The sequence below is a fragment of the Bradysia coprophila genome (genome assembly GCF_014529535.1).
Source record: "Bradysia coprophila strain Holo2 chromosome X unlocalized genomic scaffold, BU_Bcop_v1 contig_20, whole genome shotgun sequence".
Lineage (NCBI taxonomy): Eukaryota > Metazoa > Arthropoda > Insecta > Diptera > Sciaridae > Bradysia > Bradysia coprophila.
Genome location: NW_023503307.1, coordinates 3,262,423 through 3,280,828, shown reverse-complemented (window position 1 = coordinate 3,280,828; position 18,406 = coordinate 3,262,423). Strand labels below are relative to the sequence as shown.

The window sequence follows — 18,406 nt, the reverse complement described above, 5'->3', positions numbered from 1 at the left end:
TATATCGTTATTGGAGCCGAGAAAAGGGATGATTATGTAGGAAAAAAGGCATGAGAGATTGACAACGTCTTTTGTAAAGAAAAAATATTTTTTTTATTTAAACATTATCCAAGTGATCTCTATCAGAATAGAACAAAAAAAATGTGGCAGTGACCTAATACAAAGATTAACGACTTCTACTGGACAACAAGTCACTGCCATTGAAATTAAAATGTCTCATCATTCAATCCCTTTCACTGTGTTGGTTTTAATTTGTGAATATTAAGGGGTATATCTACTTTCGGATAGTATATGCATAAGAAATACACTCCCATTGTGGCTAACTTTTTTAAAACTTTTCTTCTTGGGTAAGACGCGAAATAAGAGTCAAGAATGAGCGCTACTGCGTTCTGATCTAAGAGAACGACTGAAAGACTGTTTTAATGAGAGAGTATTTCAAATCTCAAGTTTCAGTGCTTTTGCTTGCGTCGTTCTCATTCATTCGTTACTTAAAAAAAAGGGTTTTATTAAGATCGACGGATGGGATGGATAATAATAAACGTCATATCAAATTCTAATTTGCCTCGATTCCATCATCATTTGTAGCTAACTGACATTTGTATTTCGGTATTTTAATAGAGATTATGCCTTCAATAATTTAATTAGTTTTGTTGCGTAAATAGAACAACTCTACAAAAGCCAAAATTTGAATTCTAAACAATATTAGAAATCAATACTCCTGAAACGTTCACTACTAGAAAGCTCTTTTCCCACACCGACCGTAGTTTTGTCAGAATAAAATTTACTTTCTACATTGTTCGGATTAAACCGTATATGACACGATAACGTGTTAACTGGATATGGATAGCATGATAAGTCAGTACCTAGACCATTATTTGTCAAAAATTTACAGAGCAGAAACAATACTCAAGTGGAAAATGTGTTGTTTACGCTGGCTTTGTTGCTAATAAAAAAAAAATTAGTTCGTGCCGACAGCATGTATGTCGGAATAACAATAGATATATATTGAACTCATGGTCAACAAATTACTGAATTCCGAAAATTACTCATATCACGATGATACAAAAAAGCCACTACAAATATCCTAATAACAGAATTAAAATCTATGACAGAGTGGAATTGAACAACACAATAGACCGTAGTTCAATCGATACGATATTATTTATATTGCCGTGCCGGCTGAACCAATATAGAAAAAGCAAAACAACAATAAAGGATAACCTTATCAAACACACAGCAAGACGCTGAAATATATTTCGTGAGGACAAAAAGAAAATTTTGTTGTTGTATATATATGAGCTTACCACCCCCAGCAGCTGTTTACACATTCATTATCGTTATTGATGAGGCTCTTTTTTCCCTGTTAGAGACTTTACTTTATTCTCAGAGATATCGGAAAAGTGTTTAACTGTGATACATTATCTTTTGCCAACCAGATGAACAACTAACTTTTACCACGAAAGACTTGAATAAACTTGTGACACACAGCCGTCCCAGAGAAAAGTTCATCAAATATCAATAAATTTGTATGAAAAAGTTTATAATTAAAACTAACAAAAAAAAAGAGCTTGGAAAACTTTTTCGCCACTGTCACGGCTTGATAATAAATACGCGACTGCGACGTCGTCGCTTACTTTTTAGTTGCATAAATATCAAGAACTATGTTTTAAGAGTGTGAATGAAATTATTCAGCTTTAAATTTTCTTGTCTTTTTCGCCCATTCTTCTGTGCATAACTGCATCTATTTATGTTAAGTCCATGTATATACAGATCGGTGTGCTAAGCACACAAGCGCTATCGTATTCAATTCAATAGAAATATACTTTTCCACTTTACACCCTCTGCCTGGCTGAAAACTATGTCACCACAATATGTATTATATTCGGGAGAGAGTATGATGTACACATAAGATATCTCTTTGCTTAATTTGAATATTTAGTTGAAAATATTTTCTTCATTGAGATTTATAAAAGAACAAAATTTTAATAGCAATGGAATAGTGGTGATAGCTTTGAACTTACTTCAAGTGTGAATTAATGACAGGCGAATAGGAGACTCACTTCCATGCCAACAGTTGACCTTGTTGTTGAACAGTCAAGATACTGAGCTGAGAGCGAGTTATAGAGAAATAGAATAGATAGCTGAACAACCCATCGGGAAATGTATATATGTAGTGAAAAGTCATTTTACGTTTTTGGTTACCGGGAAATGCTGACTCGGATACCGGATAGTATAACTACAATTTGCATATGCGATAGTAAAATATAAAAATTGAGCCGTTGCAAGAGTCATAATAAGCAACACAAACATCAATTGTAACGAAGCAAAAATAATAATCAGTCAAAAAACCCTTCTTGTATTTTACTTACTGATATTACTGCCACTTGTGACGCAAATTTCTTCTTGTAAAATTTTCTTTCAGAAATTTTTTGAGTCAATTTTTTGTTGATAAAACTCACCTTCAGCGATATCAGTTATTTTATAAGTAAAAAACCTTATGGAAATTAAATAATGCTAGAGAAATCAGTCTGAATCCCAAAATCTAGAAACCAATCTTGGTACACCTCACTTATATTGAATATAACCCAAATCCATCGAAAAATCCCATGGAAGTTAGGAAGTAATAGAGGAATCATCTGTCATCCCAAAATTTAGGAACCAACCTTGGACCACCTCACTCATGTCGAAAATAACCCAAATCCACCAAAAAATTCGACGGAAGTTAGGTAGTGCCAGAGGAATCACCTGTCATCCCAAAATTTAGTAACCGACCTAGTGGAAGTTAATACTTAATGATCCCAACAATTCCCAACAAGAAATACATCCTAAAACAACACACACCATTCACCACATTACCATCCATATCATGCAACAAAATATACAACTCACACACATACGTTCAAATTGGCTTTTATATGGCATTTGTATGAAGACTTTGGGGAGCTCCAGCTCCCAAGATATGGTTTTTTTTTTCAACTTTTGAAAATTCCATTCTTATTTTTGGGCTAATATTAGCCTATAACCAAAATGTCAAGAAAATCTATAGAAACGTTTAGGAGTAGCTGGATCCACTTTTCCATAGGAACTAACTAACTAACGTAGGCGATTTCAGTTATCTGAAAAAACGAAATTTTGCTTATATTCATACAAACATCAATATTTCGAAGTTCAATATCTCGGTCAATTTTGAAGCTGCAGTAACGTGTGATAGCAGTTTTCATCCCTGAAAGCTCTGACAATAAATACGTTCTAAAAAATTGAACCACATATTTCAATTAATACAAAGCCAATACGCGATAACTAATCTCAAATCTGACTCACTTCCACAAAACGCTCGTAAATTTTAAGTGGATCCGGCTCCCCACCATAACATTTGAATATCTGCATGTTACCGAAAATCGAACATACCTTTACCAAGCAGCTATAATATGATTAATGATTAGAAATTGGAAGATGTTTTTGTTGTTTAAAAATTATATCGATAGTGCGAAAAAGAAGCCACAATTTTGTAATTTTTGCTAGGTATTTAGAATATGCGGAACCTGTTGTCAAGTTGGTATAGGATAAAAAAAACAAGTAGGATTAGATTAAATTGGACTACGTGCGTATTAGCAATCAGAAATTGTTATCTTTTTTTGCATTCCACCAAATAACGTATTGTAGATTAGAGAGATTCCTCTTTAGATAAGAAATTTCACATATGACTTAAACGGTGCTAAATTATAAGTACAATCTTTCTACAGTCACACGCTATCTCAAAACCGGACATGCGAAGGGTACCAACTAGAGGAAATGGTGGATCACGCTCTCTCTCCATGTAGTCACCAAGAAGATACGTGTAATGAAGTAGAATTATTGAATATGGGATGAAATAATCAGTAAGAGTACTTTCAAGAATGTAATTCCATACAGTACTGAATATTCCTAAATTTAAGAATTCAAGAATTAAGGAATTTTTGTAAGAATTTTTATGGATTTTATGGAATTTTTAGGAATTATACTCCTAAAAATTGGCGATGAATAAGAGCTGATGTAGAGTAAGCGTGACCAAACACAAAATTGGCATTTTTAACAGTAACATGAATCGAATTTAGACCAAATGAAATGGAATTATGATGAACGATTTTGCGTTAGTTGTGTACCCCTTGCGTGTGTCAGTTGACTTTTTATCGTCAAAGATAAATTTAATAAAAAAAAAATAAAAATTGGTTTTTCCGACCGACCACTTGAGATTTATGAACGAAATTCTCTTGTCGATTTTTATGAATGAAAGTTTGATAACACAAATTTTATGAATGAATTACAAAAATGGAGAGTACTATTTGCGTAATTGAAGCTGATAAGACACTTACTCGATGGCTATGAATAGAGCTGAGTAAAATGATAAGAAAAAGTGAATGAAAGCAGATAATTATTTTCTTGATTTATTTTGGTCAATTTGGCAAAGACAATAAAAATTTTGAACTCTGCTTCAGTCGATACTAATAATTTGAATAATACTGGTGACACGTTAAACATTTGTATAGTGCATGTGTTTAATACGTGATACACATATAATAAACACATCCAGTACGTATGAATCATCCCCGTGTTTATGGTGACATTTGAAAATGCTTATTAAAGTGCATTTACGTGCTTGAACTAAAATATAAGATTATGCCAAAATTGTTATCGAGACGTGTGGGCATTGCTGGTCGAGCCGAAGGCGAAGGCATGAGGTGCATACCTTTTTTTTAACTGCCGAGAGCATACATACTATATATATATAAAATTCTCTAAAGAAATAAGTGGGAAATTATTGTTTTAGGCAGATCAATTCTTTTTTTGTTTGCGATGGATCATTCAGAAATTACGTAACGCTTTTTCAGTGCTGTCATCAAAATGAAATCTTAAGTAGGAGGCAACAGCATAGTTTTAACTTTACAGAGCTCATATTTCTCGAGTTATTTGATTGAAAAGGCTTACGTAAAATATTGGATCATTCATAAATTACGTAAACTAATTTTTTTTGTTCAAATTTTATCAACAATAAAAAAGTAAATGTAAATCTGAGAATGATTTTTTTTTTCATTTATGAAGTAAAATACGTAGAGTGCGTATTTAACTCACGGTGGAGTTGCTGAACAACTTTTTTTTAAGGCCCGTCATTGGGAAATAACAGGACAGTATCCCGAAAATGTATGAAAAATTTTATCCCAAAAATTCACCGACAAAATTCAAAGAAACTCACCTCTTGTGCTTCCCATTGTATTCGGGCATAGTCTCTTTAGGTCACCAAGGCATATTTGAACACTAAACACTTTTTACTCGATGCAAAAACAAAAAGTTTTTTTTTTGTTTTGTCGCGACAAAAACACAGAAAATATTTCGACACAACTGTGACGCTCCGCTACTATAAGTACTAGAATGAATGTTTGCTGTGTTCACTTCGGCGGTAAAATATTTTCATTCAAAAACGTGTCGGACATATTATAAAAATCATGAAACAGTTGACAAAAGGTAGCTTATACATTTAATAATGCTCATGGACCATTTTTTAAAGCTTTATGAGAGCTCAACCGACATTCTTTCAACGATGGGAGAGCATTTATTAAAAATTTAGCCTCTCGTAAGACTGCGCTGAGCATAAATAAATGTTCGTTCCTCTTTAGTAAGCTAAGAAGACTTCGCGAAGTCTAATTATGCCACCTCTTTGAATAAAAATATCGGCTGAGTTCTAATAATTCTCCGCTGAGCTTTAACAAACCTCCGCTGAGCTCTAATAATTCTCCGCTATTCTTCTTAAGTGTACGTTAGGCCTAAGCAAGTTGCAGGAAGACTTAATGGAGCGAATCGGACACTCAGCGGAGATTTGCCAAAGCTAAGTGGAGTCTTAATTAATCATAGCAACAATTATTAGGTATCCGCTGATGCTTATTGAGTGTTCGCTTAGCTTCATTGCCTTACTACAACGTACTAAGGTCTGACGGATTCTTACTGAAGCCTAGCGGAGAATTATTAGAGCTCATTAGAGGTTTGTCAAAGCTCAGCGGAGAATTATTGGAGCTCAGCGGAGGTTTGTTAAAGCTGAGCGGAGAATTATTGAACCTCAGCCGATATTTTTATTCAAAGAGTTGGAATAATTAGACTCAGCGAAGTCTTGTTAACTCACTAAAGAAGTGGGAGAGGTTACAATTTTAATAAATGTCTACCATCGTTGAAGTGTCGGACACTTTTTTGAATGGAAATATTTTACAGCCGAAGTGAACACAGCAAACATTCATTCTAGTACTTATAATAGCGGAGTGTCACAGTTGTGTCGAAATATTTTCTGTGTTTTTGTCGCGACAAAACAAAAAAAAACTTTTTGCTTTTGCATCGAGTAAAATGTGTTTTAGTGTTCAAATATGCCTTGGCGACCTAAAGAGACTATGCCCGGATACAATCGAAAGCGTATGAGGTGAGTTTCTTTGAATTTTTCGGTCAATTTTTGTGATAAAATTTTCCATACATTTTCGGGAAACTGTCCTGTCATTTCCCAATGACGGGCCTTAGTTTGTGATCATGAGAAATTCCTATTCGAAACCATAAAGACAGGTATTGGTCATACTAGGCTACCAGGCATCGCACGGTGGGCTTTTTCAATTCTTATACAAGTTTCATTTTTCGGGCTTTTGAATTTATTTTGCATAAATCGCCCGTAGGGACTTTTGCGAGCCTGCTTAGAGGGAGATTTGCATATAAATTCAAAATCTTTTGGGTGGGACTACGTAAGAAAACTGTACTTTTCTGCTGAAAATTTCTGCTAAAACTTGGATTGGTCGAAATTTAGTTTAGATTTAGTCTGAATAGGTTCAGGACTGGTAAACTTTTTGAAATCGGGTCTAGATTTAAAGAACTGTTAAGAAGAGTTTTCTTAAGAATTCCCACTCAAAATATTTTGAATTTCTATTTATAAAATCTTCGTTTCCAATATTTATAATTTTCCGTTGCTCAACAAAATAAAAAAACTTCCTTACATGGATTTTAATTGTGTGGCCCAGAAGAAATTTCCCTCAGTGTGGAAAGTTACGGTATAGCGTATAAATTCAATTATTAGTGATAGCTCTCATGTATTATTGTGACAATACAGTAAAGGGATTACAAACAAGACAAGAACGAATCAATGAATAATTGTTAGAAACTTCAGCACATCCTAACTCGAAACCTATGAAAAGGCTTACATAACTACAGACTGTTGGAATTCAGACATTTACATAATCCTTGTAACCATTTGAATCCGAGTTGTTGTTTTTGAATCTTATTTCGTTCGTACAATTGAGGAATTCTGAGCTACAGCGGCGAACGCTTAAAACCCAGCCACTATTGAGAATTTTAAATAAATCCAATCAACATTAAATTCCGTATTTTTGACAATGATTGTGGATTTGAGTACTATTTTACAGGAATATCAATGATTGACGCTGTCGGCAAGTCGTTCACTTCTGTCACTTCATCGAACAATATTTTCATAGTCAATGTGATCGATAATTTAATTTCCTAACATATGATTTTTAAATTTCGTATCTCAAAAGACCGACTCGAAGGCAGTGCCATCGTTGATTTTTGCGGTAGTGACGATAACAATTTCCACAATCTGTTGATCAGAAAAACTAATTTATTAATGCAAAAATTGAATTTGATTTGACGCAAATTTATTCGGTATTTGAAAAAGAGCCGCTAATATATGCAGCTATAGTACTTTTGACAACAGCCAAAAATTATGGCATGTAATGTGGACTGCGTGGATTTATTTAAAATTCTCAAGAGTCGCTGGTTTTTAAGTATTAGCCCCTGTATTAGACACAAACACTTTTATTTTAATTATTGGCACATGCATCTGAACTGATTCGCACATGATGAATGCCAAATAAAGAGTGGAATATGCCATCGATAGTAGGCACTTGAAACAACAGTAGTTATACCTCCATACTATTTTATCATTGCTTTGTGCGAAATTTTCTTTATCATCCAATTGAAAGCAATAAGAAATTGACATATAGAAGCAGTACAAATGGCCTCATCGATAACGATAACACCTAAAACTTTTCTTTTTCCCAGAATATTTCGATAATGACAAGATATTCACTTGAGCGAAAGATAAAAGAAGCCATTGAAAATGTTAATCGACTCATTCAAAACCAAAAAATCCACAGAAGAGGCTGCACAAGCACACAAGCTCCGTTTCGCGAACATTTTTGCTCTAAGACAAAGCCGCAATGGAATTTAATTCTAACGAATGCTGTTCACAATGTGTGATACCACATTTCAATGGATGTGGACCTACGTGTTTATGGAAATTTTTGTTAGAATTACTGATGGATCAGAACTGCCACCGATGCATAACGTGGACCGGCAACGGATGGGAATTCAAACTAATCGATCCTGAAGAGGTAAATTATTATTTAAATTTTGTTAGACATATCTAACGTAAAGGTATCGATGAAGGTGGCTCGCAGATGGGGTGCAGTTAAGAACAAACCCAGAATGAATTATGAGAAATTGAGTCGAGCTATTCGCTATTACTACAACAAAGGAATTATTCAGAAAACTTTTGGAAGGAAATATGTCTATCGATTTACGGATGGAATACAAAGCTCGATTGGGTAGGTGTATTATGAAAAATCTTTGTCCATTTTAAAAACCATTTACCTTGAGCTTGCACACTCAAGTTTGAGCCCTAGTAACAATGCATTCTGCAGACTCGTACGGTCCAGATGTATGCCTGTTTTAGAAAACCTTTTGTAAAAATCTATTAGTATCAGTCTGTCCGAGATCAGAGAAATTTTTTGTTGGTTCGAAGACTGTGTAACATTTCTTGATTTTTTTATTTTATTTTCAAGCTTTCGAAATTGCTCAAAGTTTTCGGAATGTGTCATAAGTGCTTATAGAGCTGGTAATGTTCAATTACTTATGAGTATTAATTTTGAAATAATTTTTTTTTCTAAATTTTAGAATGTCACTAGAAGAGCTTCAGGCGCGTTACGATTTAAGAATGTCCCACAACTAGTTTTTTTTGGATCTTGCTTGCTGCTCACGATGCAAAGAGGACTGGGTGATATATATTAGGCAGCTGAAGCTGCCAAAAAAATTAGTCTAGTAATAGTATTACCTTCTACAAACGTAGTGACGTTGTTCAGATTGTGGTTTAGTTAAATGTTTTTACAATTTTCATAGTTCATTAAACGTTCCAATATAAACTAGTTTCATTATTTTCAAAATATTTTGCACTCGCCCATTAAAATCACCAAATGGTCGACGGATATGTGATCGAGAGTGGCTGAAGTGTGAATCAAAGTAAAAATTTTGTGCACCGGGCAACTGAAATACGCCATATTTTGCCATGATTTTTTGTTATGAATGAAATGTCAGGTTTTCCCGAACGCTATAGATTTGAGCACTATTTCACAGGACTCTCAATGATTGACGCTGTCGGCAAGTCGGTCACATCTTTAACTTCATCGAACAATATTTTCATGGACAATGTGATCGTAAATTTAATTTCCTAACAAATGATTTTGATTTTTAAATTTCGTATCTCAAAAGACCGACTCGACGACAGTGCCATCGTTGATTTTTGCGGTAGTGACGATAACAATTTCCACAATCTATCGCGTGCGGGAAAAAATTCATTCTTTACGATTTATTGTGCGAGAACGGTTTTCCATAACCATTCGATTGAACGAGTCTCAGTTGTCCGGTGCACAAAACGTTGTTCGTACCTCGACAGGAAATGGATTTTTCAGCACGCGTCCTAATTTTCGCTTCGCTCATAAGGAAAACTTAGGACTTGGGCTAAAAAAATCGTCATCTCCTGACTTGGTACGAAAAATACTATTTTGAGTAGGTGTACCTTAAAATTAGGGCTGATTCATCTATTCTTTCGGATCATTTTTGGGATCTGCCAGGGCCGGTATGGCTCGAAAAATCCCTTCGGGTGTTGTATGAAGGAAATTTGCAAAAGGTCTTAGGTTGCCATTTATTCATACAAAGTCAAAATGGCCCTTCAAGCATCGCCCGAATGTTGAAAAAGAAGAATCCAGTTTGGCCGAGTCGATGCTCGCAAACTTTTGGAATGAAAAAAATCATCCCATTCTTCCTTGTTCTTTATTCAGAAAAAACTTCTAGACATAAATTCAAATTATTCTGAGTTGCCGCTGGTGCAAGGTTTATGTTTATGCAAGGTTATAATTGGGGCGACATAGGGTAATATTTTGCGATTCAATTTGGTCAAACTTCCCAACGCGAAAAATCGAAATTCCTCCCAAATGGTCTTGATCACACTTTGTTCGAGATCTGCCTCAACTTTGCATTATTCGTCAAACAACAATTTTCTGGACGTACCTTTAGCAAAATTGTCCCCTTGCATTCGCAATTTTTGCAACTTTTCTCGAAAAGCGACGCGCTATTATTTGTACCTTGCACCGTGTATAATATGCGTTAAACGCATAAAATTCGAATGGGCCTTTTTAATTTAAATTGCTAAAATAAAACACTCCAAAAACATGTTTTTACAATTTGTGGAGGTGCACGGTCATTCATCTGTGCATCTGTTTATGTTGACTCTATTACATATAGATGTGCCATAATATTCAATTCAATATACTTTTCCACTTGCACTGTTTCCCTGGCAGAAAACTATGTCACCACAATATTCGGGAGGGAGTAGTATATGATGTCTATATCTCTTTACTTAATTTGAATATTTAGTTGAAAATATTTTCTTCATTGAAATTTTAAAAGGATTTTTTTATGGCAATGTAATATGGTGATAGCTTTGAACTTACTTCAAGTGTGAATTAAAAAGAAAAGGGGAATAAAAGACTTATGACGTTGTAAAAACTCAAAGGAAAGATCTGGAAATAAAAAAAAAACTGATATTTACATCTATCTAACCACATATTTCGTTGTACATACCGTGTTACGACGCGACGTCAATACGTGTATTGTTGCGAATTTATTACAATGGAAAATATCGTTATAAAGCTTTGAGACTATTGTTGGAAAAGTAGCATATGAATTAACAATTATAATTCAGCGATGAATAACAGCTTAAAGATACACCACCACCTATTTTTTGACACAATAATAACCTTTAAGAACTAAACCACCACAATTCACTGCATAAATTTCCGCTTATTTCCCTCGCCCATAGGGTCTTTCGAAAAAGAGAGAGAGAGAGAGAGACAGGGAAAAAAGTATTAAAAACACCGAGAACAAAGGGCGTAATAGGAAAAAAATAAAATAAAGAAAAGAATTAAAATAAAAACACAAAATTATATAAATCGTACAAATTTTTTACCATGACGTCAAGTAGTTGTATAAAACAATATTTTTCCAGTTGAATACAAAACACCCATTTAAAACAACCCTCGGGAGATAATTCTTTGCAATCCCATAAGTCTGGAATACAAATTAGACACTTCTTACTCAATATTTGTGTACGTACGTTATATCTAACCACCGAGAGTTGTATATATAATACATTTTTCGCTTATTTTCATTTTTATTTTTATATTCCTTTAACGCCCGGATGTGCAATTTTTGTATGGTAGACTGGCATTTGAATGTGAATCTATATATTTTAAGTGAATTAAGTTAATCCTTTGGAGTTCGTAAAATGAATGGAAAAAAGAGGCGATGGTTCAAGCAGTATATGAACTTCGCATGAAAATCTTTTTTATTTTTATTTTTGTTTTATTGTCTTTCATGACGTTTGCGTTCTTTATTCCATTTTACGTTTTGTTTGGAAGAGACAAATAGAGTTTCATTTTTATATAATATATTCTGTTGTGGCAATTAACCTCAACAAAAATATTTTAATTTCGTTTAATGTAACTTCACATGACAAAGGGAACAATTACAGCTTAAATAAATGCACAACTAGATTGTGTAGCGAGTTTATGGTTGCCATTTAACTGTGAACGTCAAGAGGTGGTAAATTTAGAGTGGATCAAAGTACAAGTACGGCACGTCATCAGTACATCAGACGAGTTTGTTAAATTATAGCTACAAATTGAATATGGATCTGGATTCGTCAACTGCAAATGAGTTTCGTTAATAATGTGATGAATCCATCCATATAAGGGTTGGTAGGTAGGGTTGGTTGTGTCTTAGTTTTTTTTCGTTCATGGAATGAATGTGTTTTTCCTAGGCACAACACACTCAACGATTTTGCAGTGAATTTACTTGCCATAGCGGGAGGTAAAACACACTTTTTCACTCGTTTCGTTAAATCGGAATAGAGCTGTGTTAGCAGCCCGAAACGTAGGTCTGGCTCGCTTCTGGAAGCAAACAACATAGTTTTTGAACACCAGAAAGTTTTCTCCCATCATACATCGGCAAAACAGATTTATTTAGTGTTTAGTTTGAAAAGATTCCGGCATCATGCGGGCAGAAAATTTTTCTGATGGGGACATCGTACTACAAAAATAGTTGGCTAGTGCTATAGATGTCCTTCTTTCCGATTTTGGCTAGTACAAGCGATCCACACGTTAAAATATGAAACCTACACACCTGTTTAAATATATATAATATGCAGGGTCGGACTGGCTACTGAAAGGCGCTCTTGTGAAATGCAGGAAAACGCCCTTGAAGTATATAGCAAAAAGCCAATATAGCAAATTGAATGAATTCAGAAAAGCGCATTTGTGCTTTGCCAAGTCGCCATATATGGCCAGTCCGGGCCTGATAATATGGTGATGAAACTGGAAGGAAAGGTAACAAGACATTCAATTTCAGTTCGCTTTCTTTCGGATGAATGGTCCAATAGCTTAGGAATTTCGATTATTTTCTATTCAGATGTGTCGAGAACTTTGCATATTTTGCAAATGTATAATACAACAACCGGATCAATATAATACACAGTATTTGGCATATTATGTATCCCAAAACCAGATGAGCGTCAATGAAAAAGAATAGCAAAATCCTATTTGTATCAGCATTTGGACGTATGCTATTGCAGAATAATAAAAAAAACCTATCAACGAAGATATGCCTTAAATGTTTCCGAACATTTCTCATATATCTATTTCGTATACATTTCTATGTTTGTTGCAAGGAGGAAAAAAATATGATAAATCACGCATAAAATGGTTTGAATTGATGCATGAACTCATAAACGATTTGTATTTATTTTACCAATACATCTAATATCCCATGAATTTATGGAATTTATCTTAAACGAAATATATATTCATTTTAATTTCAACAACACACAGTGTAATATCCAATGCTCGGGCTGTATTGGATGAATCTGTAGATCCGTATTACACAAAAACTCTTCAGAGAAGGAAAAAAAATAGCAATAAAAATGAAAGAAAAGTTATTAAGTAAATATATTTTTGGGTAAAATTTTATTTCCTTTCCGATCATTAATTATATCTTCTCATTATGACGTTGGGAAAAGATTCTTTAATAGAATTGTGCGTAGCGAATGGGTGTATTGTACGTATGTATATAAAATCCGTGCATACACATTTACCCCTATACACGCAACCATTTTAATTCCAAACAAGAATCAAATCGCGGTTTACTCTCTATCCTTCGCACTTACACAGAGAAAAGTGATTTTAGATACGTATTAAAGGCATACTTGAATGCGGTGAAAAATAGTGGACGTATTTTCGGAAAATGATTAATTACACAAAATTTTTTCCATTAGACGATTTTTCTTTCTATGATTACGATTGTTGTTATGTTGCGGATGATTTATTTTCCGTAATTTATTTGGTTATCCAAAATGACAAAGTGAATAGATTTTTATCGCATATTAGGGTCACAGTGAAGTTTAAGGTTTTTCCATTTTTTTTTCTTCAGTTGATGATGTGTACGAATTAAAATAAAATCGCTTGCACAGAGGAAATGAAAAACTTTCATTTTCTAATCAATATTTTCAGACAAACAAGCTGTCGGTGGTTTTTTTTCAAGATTTCAAGGGTTTTGGGAGATAGCACCTATTTCGCTGTCATTTTTAAACATTTCTGGGTGCCCATGTATTTTTAGCATCAGCACCACCATGTCACGTCTCGAGTATAAGGCTTGATTTCTACTGACAAAAACCTATTCCGTTTTGCCTCCGTATAACGAAATTACGCCTCTTTTCTATTGTTTAAAGTGTAAACGGAGAGAAAATTGAGTGATTTTTTCATAAGTGGAAATCAAGACTAACTCGAAGTTCTTGACATTTCGTAAATCTTGAAAATCTAAGACTTTAGGCTACGTGTAGCGCATATACTATCTATCCTTTCCATTCGAGACTCGAGTTTCTCATGCTTTTTGGCAAAAAAAATTACCGGACTGGCCATATGATATAATCGAGCAAATACCGCCACTGCTTTTTTACTCAAATTCCTATGTTGATGTCTATTCTGAGTCGAATTTGTTCCCATTACCAACCACTTTACTTGGGTCAACCACAATTCCCAATCCATCTTTTCGCCTCGATCATATCGAGTGTTAACTGGAACGACGATTAAATTAGAATTTTCCCTTCAAAAAAGCCCACATGCCCACCTTTAAAAACTTGAAGCTTACAGTGTATAACGTTTTCGTAAAAACTTAGGGCCCCAAGACCATCAAATTCCAATTTCTAAGTTGAATAATGATTCGTGATGTATTTGTGTCACATTCCTATTTCCTTCCGAAGTATTCTGTAGGATATCCTGTGGGGAATAAAGTCATTGACCGCTGCTTACATGTCAGATAGGGATATATTATGTGAAACAAGCGGAAATCCCAGTGTCCGATTTTTGGATAGTGACACTGTGTCTGTGAGAAATGCAAACACTTGGAAGTCACTATTTTATTATTTATTGAATATATTTATCGAAGCTGATTTTTCGGTTTTCGCTTATTTTAATTTTCTTTATTGTTGATGATTCAATGAATGAATAATTCAATTTCATTATCCGTACAATACTTCAATAATTACGGATGAAAAGGACATTACGAATGTAATTAGCTGCCTTTCAAATGTGACATTACGTTCGAGAAAAACGGTATAAAATCGAACGGAGGCGACATCCAGTTATTGTTGATTTATTTATTTACTCGATATTGATATCAGAAACAAATAGTTCGATTCGTTCGATGAATCAACAATACTATGACAAGACCAGACCAAATCATGAAATTATTCAAATTTTGCAGCCTGAAGAACTGTGGCGCTTATCTTTCATTCAAGAAGAGTTATAATGTTGAAGTTACGTCATTGTTCCGCCAAATTTTAAATATTGTTATTTCCATTCAAAATTTCTCTTTGAAATATCCGCAATATCTAATCCAATTAAATGGAAGGAGCACCGCAATACCATATTTAGCATATATTGTGAATTGTGACGCACAATCAGCTCAATCGAGAAAATGTCGTTAGGGTATTTTGACATTTTCGGCGCAGAACGGTATTCTAAGCGAAAAGTTGTTCTACGGTCATTTGACAACTGAGGCCATTTGTAGCCGTGATAAGAAAAAAAATTGTTTGAACTGTAAAATCGAAAATGTAGGTCCTCCATTTCAAAGTTTTTTTTATGGGCGGCTGTATGTTTCGATGTTTAGATGAGCTTATAAAAAATGGGTGCATTTTGCAGACATACTGTCGAACAATTTTTTGCTTAGAATCGTATTTTACGTCGACTAAAAGTAACTTGTCGGAATGCCCCAACTTTATTGGTAAGGAATGTTTGCAATTCATTTTGCCTTATTACACACATTTTGTTATACCAAACCAAATTTGAAGCAATTTTGAGCAAGTGTTATGCGTCATTTACTCACAATACACAACTGCATTTTTCTTAGCTCTTGATTATCGAAAACGAATTCAATTGTGTCATATGGAATCTAAGATATCAGATCGAAAAAGACTTATGGATAAGGTTTTCGCTGAGAAGTTCTGGTTTGTAATTGTCGCATAAACTTGGTTCAACAAACGAAAATCTAGATTTCTTCTGACTTTTCGCTGGATACTGACAACTTCAACCAACTACTAAGACACTAATTCTAGATTATCATTCGTTAGACAGATTTTCGATGATTGAGTATGTGAAAGCGAAACTATGATAGGAAGGTCAAAGGTCATTTTCTGTCATTTGTTCGTTTCGATGCCAGGTAATTACTAGACTTTTCAGTTTTACGGAGCGGTGATATGACAACTGGAAAACCCCTATAGTATCATGTCTGCTGGTTTGGTGCTGCTGTGCAGTAATTTTAACTGTTTTGAACTATTGAAGTTGATCTGTCATCAAATGATCGTGGTAAAATTAACAAAAATCACACAAGAAATCGGATAGTATGAAGTAAGTCAAAAAGATTTTATTATTTCAATTATATTCCACACCGTCACAAAGTGTATTACATATAATTTGAAATAAATGTTTTATATATATTCAGTGTCGGCAAATAAATGAAAGAAAAATATCAAATTTTTGGAATGTACTGGGAAAGATGAGACGACACTTTAGTGTACAATATACAAAAGATAATTTTCCAGATAAATAATATATATATTAGAGGGAAGATATATAAGCGAGAGACGATTCTCTTGAAATGCTTAAGTGCTTTTCATTAGAAATTATATCTTTATTGTTTGAAGGATATATCTTCAAAGAGTAAGTATTATAATATTGTATTTTATTAAAAGTATTACATAAAGACTCTAATGAATATTCAAAATGTTTCATTCTTTTTATCTCCAAAGTTTTATTTCGGTTGTTTTATTATGTTTTTTCCCCTTACGTAAGCTCATTAATAAATATTTTAATGCACTGTGTATGCTATGTGTAAGCGGCTAGCTTTGATTAAGGTCGGTCTATATCTGTTTGTATCATCCAGTCTTATAAGATAATGCCCTCTGACTTTGTGCATTTAATAACAAACTTCACGATTTCCATTATAAAATGGCTAATATCGATCGGAAAATAAATGCACAAATATAGAGATTGCATAAGGACGGAGGACCGTAATACATTTATATATATAAGACATAATACTGTATGATCATTCCATCCATTATTTGAATGATTGATTTGATGTTCCATTTAGATACAATTTTAAATCCTTAAGTGTTTTCTCAATCAAACAAAATATTTTCCAAACTAACGAAACAAATTGTCATTATAATAGGTCTTTGCAGCTATATTTACACTCAGGGATTTATTTTTATACATATATGGATGCTGGATATTGTATTAAAGTACAGTGTTTAAATAAGCTCTCTATCTCTATCACTCGAAATTGGAATCAAGAGTTTAATTTCAAATGCACTTCGGATGAACAAAAATCAATGTTTGCTTTATACACATACATGTGAATGACGGTTGGCTTTTATCCAAAAGCCGATTTATAGAAACACTCCAGCGTTGTTGTTTTGCTTTTGTGTATGTCTAGTTGTCGAACCGAATACAGTTATTAGTCGATAAATAAATTCAATGTTTTAATGAATATTAATCACATTTTTGCTTCAACTATTCCTTTTTTTTGTAGGTGCCAGACAATTACCAAACTATCTGAAGGCAATGCTTATTAACCATGACCGTAAAGTACTCATTTTTCAAACTTGATTAATTAGTTCTGAATCTACGGACGCGAAACACGAAAATCGAAAATATTGACTGGGCGGTTAATAGTTATTTATGACGTATTAGTCACTACTAGTGATGCCCTCATTTTTTTTGACTGAGAGGGAAATTTTAGATTTTTATATTCTGGGCGGCTACTGTACATGTCTCAGTTGACTCAAAGACCGTTTTTTTGAAGTGCATGGCCTAAATATCTGATCAATAAAAGTACCATCCGTTATCAGGACACCGACCGTATACATTTTGTGGAACGGGATAAAACATTGGCAGCAATTTGAATTGTATAGTGGTGAATTCACAGAACGTGTCAAAAGAAACAGAAAACGACCATAATGACATCAATACATTCATATAAGTTAGTATAATGGTGTAACGGTAATCGTACTCTATCACCACGAGTCCCGTTTGTCATATAAATGCTCATGTAGGGTTTGTAAGATAAATTACAGCTTTTAATTCACCTACCATATGCTGTTGTAATATTATACATAGCTATCTATCACACACACCTTACAAACACCGCATTATAGCACAAATATACCAATTTATCAACGCGACTAATATCCTATAATTTTTATTCAATTAATGCAAATTGAATTTTATTTTTCCCTAATGAGTTTTTTTTCTGCAAGTTATCAACTCATTAAATCAACTTCGCTAGAAAAATGCTGTAGTGATATTGCGTTTGTGTATCTCGGATTTAAATTTATGTTTAATGATACGAAACATGCTGTATTCTTGTAGTTATTTCGCCTTGTACATTATAATGGCCCGTTGATAAGAACAAGAATTATAATTCAGGTTACAAACTGAAC

At 33.8% G+C, this 18,406-nt stretch overlaps 2 protein-coding genes and 1 long non-coding RNA gene across 5 annotated transcripts in view; 1 reads left to right on the top strand and 2 right to left on the bottom strand.

Moving 5' to 3' along the window:
• The window catches only part of LOC119068678 (protein amalgam), a 185,444-nt gene that overhangs the window by 115,235 nt on the left and 51,803 nt on the right, over positions 1–18,406 (bottom strand). The gene's annotated exons all lie outside the window — the stretch shown is intronic.
• On the bottom strand, positions 368–7,828 carry LOC119068680. Its single transcript, XR_005086199.1, has 3 exons — positions 7,633–7,828; positions 7,180–7,186; positions 368–379 (listed from the first exon to the last, which is right to left on the bottom strand). It is a non-coding gene; the product is annotated as an uncharacterized LOC119068680 (long non-coding RNA).
• On the top strand, positions 7,838–9,221 carry LOC119068679 (protein C-ets-2-like). Of its 3 annotated transcripts, none has more exons than XR_005086198.1 (4): positions 7,838–8,411; positions 8,467–8,624; positions 8,974–9,141; positions 9,178–9,221. XR_005086198.1 is itself a non-coding variant. In XM_037172364.1 (4 exons), exons 1-4 carry the CDS (start codon positions 8,238–8,240, stop codon positions 8,982–8,984), a joined length of 396 nt encoding a protein of 131 aa, XP_037028259.1. In that variant the 5' UTR covers positions 7,846–8,237; the 3' UTR covers positions 8,985–9,221. The 3 variants fall into 3 exon arrangements, 2 of the variants coding, with proteins under 2 accessions (XP_037028260.1, XP_037028259.1); XM_037172364.1 differs by adding an exon at positions 8,862–8,914 and having other exon boundaries at positions 7,846–8,411; positions 8,974–9,221; XM_037172365.1 differs by lacking the exon at positions 9,178–9,221 and having other exon boundaries at positions 8,974–9,171.